Genomic DNA, 9,846 nt, shown 5'->3' with positions numbered 1-9,846 from the left:
CCCCCACCCGCTTGGCTGAATCAAAGCAGGGATTAACGACACGAAGGCCTCCACCTCTACAATGAGTTGATAAGGGCGTAAAACTATACCATGCTATCATTCTCAAATTTTTAATTAAATCTAAATGTAGCTGAAACCTGCTCGTCGGGTTGCTTCATGGTGCACTTTTTACTGCACTGTTACTGCGATTTTCAATACGAGATCCTGTGTTGATGGCGATTTCATTTTTATTTTTTTCAAATCTTCAATAATAAGGAATGAGGGAGCTCGAACGTCTCTTAGTTCGAAGAAAAATAAGACAGAGACCTTGAACTAAAAGCTGCTCTCGTCGTCCTGCAAGCTAATACTGGGCGTTTTCAGGGGCACCTGGTACATGCATCATGACCATTACAATGTTGTGTTGGTTGTTTTACGTCATCCGCTTTATACCACCGCTCAAATGTCACAGACCGGCTGTCATTGTCATCAATTTTAAACAGTTATTTAACCGAGACAATCAGAACACAGTGTGCGCTATTTGATTCTCCGTCGTGGCTAATTGCTTTCAGTCTTGAAATATCGGATTAAACAGGATTCTTGTCGTCTTTGTCAGTAGGATTATTTTCAGTTAGAGTTCAGCATCTTGAGAAAGTCTCCCAAAGTGGTTTCAGGAAGTAGATACTTAAATTACTCACATTACTGGGTTGTTGTTTTTTAATCGAAATCGATTGTTATTGTTTTTGGGAGGGGTTTTTTTGTCTCCTGTTTCTTTAATAACATCTGGATTTAGCTACCAATTCTGTTGTTTCTGTTGATGGACCAAAAGATTACAATTACATTTCACAGGAGATTTCAAATTTTGATCTAGAGTTTAATTTAGTCTCCAGCTTTTGTAGTCTTGCGCACTTATTTGTTTGTCCTCAAATCTTTAACAGACTGTCATCTGTGGTGTTACGGTTAGGCACTCTGTAGCAGAACGTAGAACACCTGAGTTCGATTTCTGCGAGGGGAACATTTGTCGAGTATCTCTGTCTTTCTACTGGACACTGTATCTTTCTCAGCCCGAGTTGGCCCTGACAGGCAGGTTTGAAGCCCGCCTCCTAGATGATTTTAGCTGTGTCGATGAAGGCACCTACTTCAAACATACATAACATATTATTCAACAGTAATTTATTATTAACATTGAACTCTTTGTTGTAGATGAGGAGAGGGCTGATAATGAGTATGCATAATTCGTGTCTTTGACTTTAGATGAATCATACGACATTTTCTCCTACTTTTTATCGTAACAATGATGTCTGTGATGGTTATGATGAGTGAGTAGTTAATGAAACTTTTCCCTCTTTCAGCTCATTGATTTTTTGATTTTTTTTAAATGTTGTTATTGCTTTATTTTTGTTTTTGTTTTGTATTGGAGCGTTGCTTTTTGTTTTTGTTTTTGGTTCGTTTTGTTTTTCTTTTTTCTTTTTTGTGGTGGGGGGAGGTGGTTCATGAGTGTGTGCACTGTAAATTGTCCCTGATTATGATATCAGGCTTACAACCTAGACGACTACAAATTACATTCTACATGTTGTATTCGCTCTGAACCAAATAATAGAAAATTTGATCAAAGAGCACTCATCGTTTTAAATATCAGATCTGTTTAGTATCAGTGTGTATCACATCTAAAAGTAGCTAGGAGGTTTCGAAGCTCTCAGAAATATCAAGTTTTTTTCGTTCAATAGCACATTTTGATACAAACTGCTGTGCGAAGTATGGGTTACACTGATTCACCCATTAAAGAGTATAATATCTGAGTCGCGCCACAAATTTTTGACCGCAGTATAGTGACGTTGTCCGATAAAGCAGAATGAAGTAGGTGGGAAAACCATGATATTCTAATAATCCATTGGCAAGAGAGCTGTTTAAAGAATTCAAACCGTTGCCATACGTAGAGCACCTCGACACGACAAAGTAAGCTGATATGACTGCACATTCAGACGTATGCAAGAAAAATATGATTGAAGGACGTAAATAAGATCATAGAGGCATCTTACCGAGGGAAACACCCTGCTGTACTACCTTATTAATAGCACTGGTATAAATCTACAATGGGGAGTTCCTAAAATTCGGGTGTTTGGGGAGCTGTCATAGGTTCCAACCCTCTTAGACATGGACGTCCAATCTGGAGGTCTCCCTTTTTAAGCAGTGCAGTAAACTTATATAATACTACACAGCCCTAGTTGATGATGACAGGCACAGCTGAAACAGCGCACCGCTAGAACTTTGTACATTGTGTTAAACAATTAGATAAACCATCCACATATATGTCCGTAAAGGCAGTTATCAACCCCCCCAAGGGAGCGACTATATTTTACCCAAAAGAGCAGCCCCGGATACCTACCTGTGGGGTGCTGACGTGTGGCAACCTGTTCTCTTTCAACATCAAAGACATGAGATATCCCAGCAGTTTAATTTTAACTCGGAGAAAAATACAATGAATGTTATTTAGGGGATGTGACCAACATAAAAATATACATCATTATTTATGAGGCTAGGGGGCACCAATATTCAACATTGGCTTCCTGGAACCTCTATGAGGCTTATAATCTGATCAATAAATACATTTTAGCAAAAACAGAAAACAAATTAATTTCAATTTTTCACATCATCGTTTATTACTTTCAATGAAGTCATCACAGAAATCCGACTTTGATATTCTCAGCTTTTATTTCCAAAATTACAAATACTATTCTAATCCTTAGACCTCTGTTGCTGTCACCAAACTGTCTGTCTACCTCGTCCTGCGGGTTGGCACTAATGATCTAGCAAGGTCGTTCCTGCTTGTGTGAACTAGTTGTACATGGAGTAACGATTTTGATACGAGCGGTAGTTTGGTACGAACGGCCGGTAGACCCGCCTTGGTGCTGGGGCTGGGACTGGGACCGGGACTGGAGCTGGAGCTACAGGCTTTCTGGATCTGATGACATGTTATGAAGACGAAAGAGAAAGAAAATAAAACATGTTAGTAACAACATTTCGGTAAGTATAAGTATTGAACGTTGTACATCCCTATCTTTTCCATCTAAACTATGTAGGATGTGGCGTCGGTGGCCAAGTGGTTAGGCTCCCCTGACTCGCAACCGTAAGGTCGTGGGTTCGAATCCCGTCATGGATCCAACGATATATGCTTGGGAAAGGTATTTTCCTCACTTAACCCAAGTGGGAATGGGTACCCAACTATAGACAGCGAAAATGTCAGTGTGTTAATGTTTGAGAGCTTAATCAGCTGCTTGCACTGTATGCTTACCGGGAAGCCGAGAATGTTTCTGAGTGCTCTTTGGTCTGATGGGGTAATAATATAGTGTAAAGCGCATAGAACTTGCTGTCGAGCAGGGTATGCGCTATGCAAATGCTATTTATTATTATTCATTATTATTAGGATTGCAAACTGCGATAACCCTGTCTGTCTGAGCCACTCGTGGTAAATGGGATAGATTCCGCTAACAAGATGAGGATACTCGATAGACAAAAATACCTGCTCATCCATGAAAAGTTTACTGGAATATTTTGTGAACAAGGGGACGAATCTAATCATCACACCTCAAACATCGCCGTTCGAAGTATTTTGTTATCTTGTTTGCTTGTTCTTGTTCTTTGATTCTTCCCCCCCCCCCCCACCCAACACTTTTTATATACAAGCACACACACACACACACACACACACACACACACACACACACACACACACACACACACACACACACAAACACACACACAAACACACACACGCACAAATACACATACAAACACACATACACAGTGCGTCAGTGAGTGGGGGGGGGGGGGCAGCAATCAATGCATTGCATACAGGCAGGATTTGTGGCCTTTTGAATTGAATAACTTATTGGAACATCTAAGTTCAGATATACTTGGGTGTCTCTCGCTATATTCTAGGATACCACTTGACAAAGAGAGATCCCCATAGCATGCATGTGTGTGGCCGCGCGCGCGCGCGCGTGTGTGTGTGTGTGTGTGTGTGTGTGTGTGTGTGTGTGTGTGTGTGTGTGTGTGTGTGTGTGTGTGTGTGTGTGTGTGTGTGTGTGTGTGTGTGTGTGTGTGTGTGTGTGTGTGTGTGTGTTGCCAGTTGAATCACCCGAAAACATATAAATATTACTTATATCTGTCGAAGGAGAATTTTTCAATTTAGTGTTCACTTTTTTGCTGCTTGTGAAAACCGAGGTGAAATGATTGTGCCAAGAGGGTGGAGAGTCTTGAAAATTCCCCAAACAACATATATTCGTGACAATCCCCTTGGAGATTCAAACCAGTCATCAGCAGTGTAGAAAACACTATTGCAACAATTCTTTACCCTGTACTCTTAAGATCTCAACCAATTATGATCTGGTTCATAAGCATGCTTTCTACTATATCGCCCCTGATTCTCATTTAAGATGTCGTGTTCATGCTGACATTCATTCTTCTTTTCATAAAACAAAATTAGTTAAGGATACTAAAAATGTGATAATGATGTCCCATTAATTTAGAATTTTTGCTTAATATTATTATTAGAACCAAACATTTATTTGCGTGTTTGGTCCGCACCCTTTCTTTTCAGCGCCAAATGCTGATGAATCACATAGCACTTGGTACGAGGAAATATTTAAATGGTGTTCAGAAATTTCTATGGGTCTGGGGAGGTATATTAAAAACTATGAACAAAACAAAGAAGTGTTAGACACAACTTAGATCATTTGAGAAGTTGACATGTTCGACCGTGCCTTTCGGGACCAGCCCGGACTGGGAGGGGTTTTACGTCCCAGCAGAAAAACGGAGCTACTCGATAAAAATTCTTCCCATTCAGGAATTGAACTTATGCCTTCTGTGTGCGACAGCGAACTGCCTACCTGCTACACCGCAGATTCTGGTAAAAAGCATTGATGATGATGATGATGATGATGATGATGATGATGATGATGATGATGATGATGATGATGACGACTTACGGGTCCCAGTCGCACATACAACGCTCAGGATTAAAGATCAGGTTAGCGGGGCAGATCATGGCGACGTTGCCAGACATGTAGCCGTTCTGGTTCTGAGGGTCCGGCTTCAGGAAGCATGCTGGAAGACATTAGAAAATATTTTTCTTTGTTTCATACAGTTGAATTCGTTTAGGCACCTTTATTTTAAGCTGTCAATAAACGAAAATGAGAAAAGGGCCAAAGAAAAAACAAAAAAGAAAACGGGTAAGAAAAGCCAACAAAAATAATGCTCAACATCGTTTGTTAAAGGATTCCATATCATGTTCAGGAGAAATACTTACGATTTGGTGTTTGCTTCCTGTACTTATATTATTTATATCAGGGTATCCATACTCTTAGTGAAGTAACATTAAAAGCGTAAATGGGGGCAAGGGGTGCAGCAGGCTTAAGTATTTATCCTTTTTTAAAGTTGGCAAACAGAACAACGGAGTAAATCTGAGGCTCAGTCAAGACAAAATTGAAGTCGTAGCGAAGGCAAAATTATATTCAACAGGGTTCTTCCGGAGCACATGAAAGAAGTTGTGTGCGTACACCTAGCAGGATTCAGACAAAACCGTTTATGTTTCGACTAGATGGGGCCTTAAAAATTATTGTAAAGCAATATCTGGAATGGGACTCCACCTGTTTTGTCACTTTTGTAGAATACTATGAGAAAGCAATCGACAGCGACAGGCGCACAGCACTATGGAAAGTACTGCGACAATATGAAATTACCATTTAAGGTGGTGAGGTTGATACAGAACTACTATGGGGGGTCAAAATGCAGATTTGCCCATGACGGTCAGTTCTCTTGAAGCTTCGAGTAAAACACGGATGTTAACTGTCACCGTTCCTTTTCCTGCTCACCATACACTGGATAAGGAAATCAACAACAGTAAACAAATTACAGTCCTTCACCAATGGTTGCCTGAGGAAGGTCATGAAAATCGACTAGCCATAAATCATTAGAAAAGTGACATTCTGAAGGAGAATAAAACAATAACCAATTGCCAAAGAGATCAAGAAAAGAAGATGGTGATGGACGAGCACACGTTTAGAAAGTCAGCAAACAATGTGACAAGACAATGTTTAAGATGGAATTTCCAGGGGAGGAGGAAAAGAGGAAGACCGAAATCTACCTGAGAACGAAATGCATATACGGGGCACAGCTGGCTGGAGGTAGAATAGCACTCCCAGGACAAAGACAGAAGGGTGGAGTGCCCTTCTTTGCGACCTAAAAAAACGAAATAAACCTTTCCCAAAGTGCAACCTTCTGTTGGGATGAGCCAGGATTCACAATCAGTTTTTCGACCGCAAGCCTTACGGTCTAGTACGCCCTTGTTACAGTTACTGTTACAACTTAGGCAACATATTTTTTTCATCACAATCGTCCAAACTTACGTCTTGTTGTGGTGGAACGAGCTGGCTCCTGCGGGGCTGGTGCTACAGCTGGCGGCACGCGAGAGGCGTAAGAGCCGTAGCTACCAAAAGGATAGGCTGGGGCTGGGGCTGGGGCTGGGGCTGGGGCTGGGGCTGGGGCTGGGGCTGGGGCTGGGGCTGGGGCTGGGGCTGGGGCCGGGGCTGGGGCTGGGATTGGGGCTGGGACTGGAGCTGGGGCTGGGGCTCTTACTGGTGCGTAAACTGGAAAATTGGATTGGAAATAGGTTGGCTGGTAGTATTGTGGTCTCGGGAAGTATCTTCGAGGAGCTTTTTTGGTTGTTGTTGTTGTTGTAGAAGTGGTGGTGGTAGGGCTGGGAGTGGTTTCTGGTCGTCCGTAAGAAGGAGCAACCTGGCCTGGGAATGGGTAATACAGGGGAATGTATGGGTACGGGTGGACGGGGTTCACAGCCGGGGCTGGAGCCGGGGCTGGGACTGGGGCCGGAGCAGGAACCGGTGCTGGAGCCGGGGCTGGAACCGGTGCTGGGGCTGGGGCTGGAACCGGTGCTGGAGCAGGGGCTGGGACTGGGGCTGGGGCTGGGGCTGGAACCGGTGCTGGAGCCGGGGATGGAACCGGGGCTGGAGCCGGGGCTGGAACTGGTGCTGGAGCAGGGGCAGGGACTGGGGTCGGAGCTGGGGCTGGAGCCGGGGCTTCGGCCGGAGCCGGGTCTGGGATTGGGGCTGGGACTGGCTGTTGCCCATAGAAGAAATTGTCATAGAACTGGTAGTAACCCACGGCCTCAGGACCAGGTCGGTATGAGTCAACGTTGCTGCTAGGCAGCTGATTGCCGTAGGTGAATCTGGGGTCTAGCGGGGAATTGTATGTTGGGAGCAAGTTTTGTTGTTGAGTTGGCTGAAAACCCTGGTAAGTCTGAGGGCCAGGTGCTGGGGCCGGGGCTGGTGCAGGTGCAGGTGCGGGGGCTGGGGCTGGTGCAGGTGCAGGGGCTGGGGCTGGTGCAGGTGCAGGAGCTGGTGCAGGAGCTGGTGCAGGGGCTGGAGCAGGAGCTGGTGCAGGCGCAGGTGCGGGGGCTGGGGCTGGTGCAGGTGCAGGTGCAGGGGCTGGTGCAGGTGCAGGTACAGGGGCTGGTGCAGGAGCTGTGCCATATGACGCTTGCTGTTGTTGTGAATACACCTGTTCCTGCGGTTGTCCGTAGACGTCTTGTTGGTACTGAAAGAATGGATCAAGTACTGGTGCGTATCCCGTTTGGTCCTGTGTATAGACAAACTCCTGTCCATGCACGGCGTATGGGTCTGCTACTTGGCCGTATTGCTGCTGTTCGTATGGGATCTGCACGGCTGGGCCTGGGCTGTATGGAGAGTGTGTCGCTGTAGCTGGGGCCGTGGCTGTACCGTATGATGGCTGCTGTTGTTGGTACCCTTGATGCTGCTGGGTTTCATAACCTTGTTGCTGGCCGTATACGGAGTATGGATCTGCTGAGGCGCCATCGTATGGTGCTTGCTGTTGAGCGTAGGCTTGTTGTGGATTCCCGTAAGTATTCTGCTGTGATGCTGATGTCCCGTATGTCTGTTCAAACTGAGAGTACCCAGAAGGAGCAGACTGTGGTCCGTATTGCTGCTGTCCATACCCAGAGAATTGAGATTGGTAATCCTGTGCACCTGAGTGAGCTACTTGGTACGTATTTGTTTGGTATGGGTCGAAAGGGTGGCCATAAGAAGGTTGGTGAGCTGGTGTTGGTGTTTGTGCTGAGGGTAGGTTCTTATCTGCCAGGGAGGCAATCACAAGTAGCACAGCAGTGAAAACTTGAAAAATACGTTGGACCCCCATGGCCAAAGGAGCTGAGTAGAAAGAAAGGATTTCTTATGTTTAGATGTCTGGACGTAATGTCGTAACTTCTGTTGTGAAAATATTAAGCTCTTTACAATGCTTTCAAAAGATATTTGACATTCCTTTAATTGGAATATGTCCGAAGCAATTTGGTTTGCAGAAGTCTTCATACCATATGGGGACATTAATAGTCCACTTGTCAATAGATAGATAGATAGATAGATAGATAGATAGATAGATAGATAGATAGATAGATAGGCTTTGACAATACACCATGACTCAAGCGTGCGAATTAGATGTATCAGACTATTCATCTCTTAGATGAATTTTCTTGGGTTTTTTAAACTAATAAAGCAGAGCCGAGTTTGTAACGACCGACACTCAGGTCTCCGTGCTTGGAACAAAAGAACCCCAGCACCGGAACTTTAGATCTAATGTAATAACGTGCATTTTTAGTCAGACAACACGAAGGTAAGGTTCCTGCGCGAACTCTGTGGGGACGACTTGGCAAGTCTTTGTGTGTGTCCTTCTTCACTAAAAGTGACGACAGCTCGTCGAAGTGACAGACACTAAATTGATAGATCTATGAAGCGTGATTATAAGAATACCATGGATATTTAGAAAATTTCTTTGGATAGAGAATAGGCCTATCAGTTTTCTCGAATAATTTGTCTTTGGGGCAGAAATATATTTTTTTAAACAGAAATTGCATCAAAAGATTCAGTGTTGGTATTTAGATGAGGTTTTTGAAAGAGTGTTTGTTGCCTGTTCTGACTGCACCTGATTTGACTTGAGGTAAAACATTTATCTATCCCCGTTCACTGTGTTCTTACAAAGAGAAACCCAGGCAAAAGTTCGTATGGGCCCAAATGTTGTTGTAGACGTTGCTCTAAAAGCAATTCACCTTACATAATATGTACAAATATAGATATAAGATTAACACGTCTTTTAGTGGCGTCGGTAGCCTAGTGGCTAGCACCAGACTCGTAGTTACGAGGTTGCAGGCTCAGGGCAGACGTTAATTCCTTTGCAAAGGCATTTTATACAGATTTTTCTCACTTCTTCCAGGTGTGAGTGGGCACCCGGCCAAAGACAACGAAAGAGTGCAAATTTGCGTTATATGAATATTATTATCATAATGTGTTTGGATTATATCAGAGACCAACAGTGGAAAGTGGTGGTCTAGAAAAAAAGGAGAAAGAAGACAAATTCACCGCAAACCATTATATTGTGTAACAAATGGGAACTGGTGTTTTGAATGGAAAACTTTTAGAGCTCTTAAACAATAAATTCTAAAGGGGAAACCTTTTTTATATTATTTTATTGGTCATGAATGTTAAGAATACGTCAGGAAAAACATTTAAATTGATTTAGGCCTTATTGTAATTATTTTCAAGTAGAATATGAATGAAAGTAAAAGAAAAGAATATTATGCAATAGAATCAGATTCACTTAAAAGTCAATATCCTTCTATGGAGTGTGAGGCAGTGCATCCTGCGCCAGGATTTCCCATTTCATGTCTGAGCGTTCATTACTCTTCATGTGTCACACAACTCAATGTCTGTCTAAGGAAGACCATACTCGCACAAATGTTGGTTTCTCTCTTACACGAAGAACTGGGGCCAGTAAAGCTTTCCAAAA

General features: G+C 43.5%; 1 protein-coding gene across 1 annotated transcript; it reads right to left on the bottom strand.

Annotated features, from left to right (window-relative positions):
• Positions 1-2,811: 2,811 nt before the first annotated feature.
• LOC101860347 (helicase SRCAP-like) lies at positions 2,812-8,205 on the bottom strand. Its single transcript, XM_005102366.2, has 3 exons — positions 6,384-8,205; positions 4,965-5,082; positions 2,812-2,938 (listed from the first exon to the last, which is right to left on the bottom strand). The coding sequence occupies exons 1-3, from the start codon at positions 8,203-8,205 to the stop codon at positions 2,812-2,814; spliced, it is 2,067 nt and encodes a 688-aa protein (XP_005102423.2).
• Positions 8,206-9,846: the final 1,641 nt, after the last annotated feature.

This window comes from Aplysia californica, unplaced genomic scaffold, assembly GCF_000002075.1.
Source record: "Aplysia californica isolate F4 #8 unplaced genomic scaffold, AplCal3.0 scaffold00322, whole genome shotgun sequence".
Classification (NCBI taxonomy): Eukaryota; Metazoa; Mollusca; class Gastropoda; order Aplysiida; family Aplysiidae; genus Aplysia; species Aplysia californica.
The sequence above is the reverse complement of the archived record's forward strand: the minus strand, read 5'-3'. Positions and strand labels throughout refer to the sequence as shown.

What these genes read in the sequence shown, in the direction of transcription:
- LOC101860347 (XM_005102366.2), bottom strand. Translation starts at nt 8,205, where the DNA reads ATGGGGGTCCAACGTATTTTTCAAGTTTTCACTGCTGTGCTACTTGTG. An exon ending in TCGTTCCACCACAACAAGAC is followed by an intron (nt 5,083 to 6,383) that starts GTAAGTTTGGAC and finishes AATGTCTTCCAG; the next exon opens with CATGCTTCCTGAAGCCGGAC. An exon ending in TGTATGTGCGACTGGGACCC is followed by an intron (nt 2,939 to 4,964) that starts GTAAGTCGTCAT and finishes ACATGTCATCAG; the next exon opens with ATCCAGAAAGCCTGTAGCTC.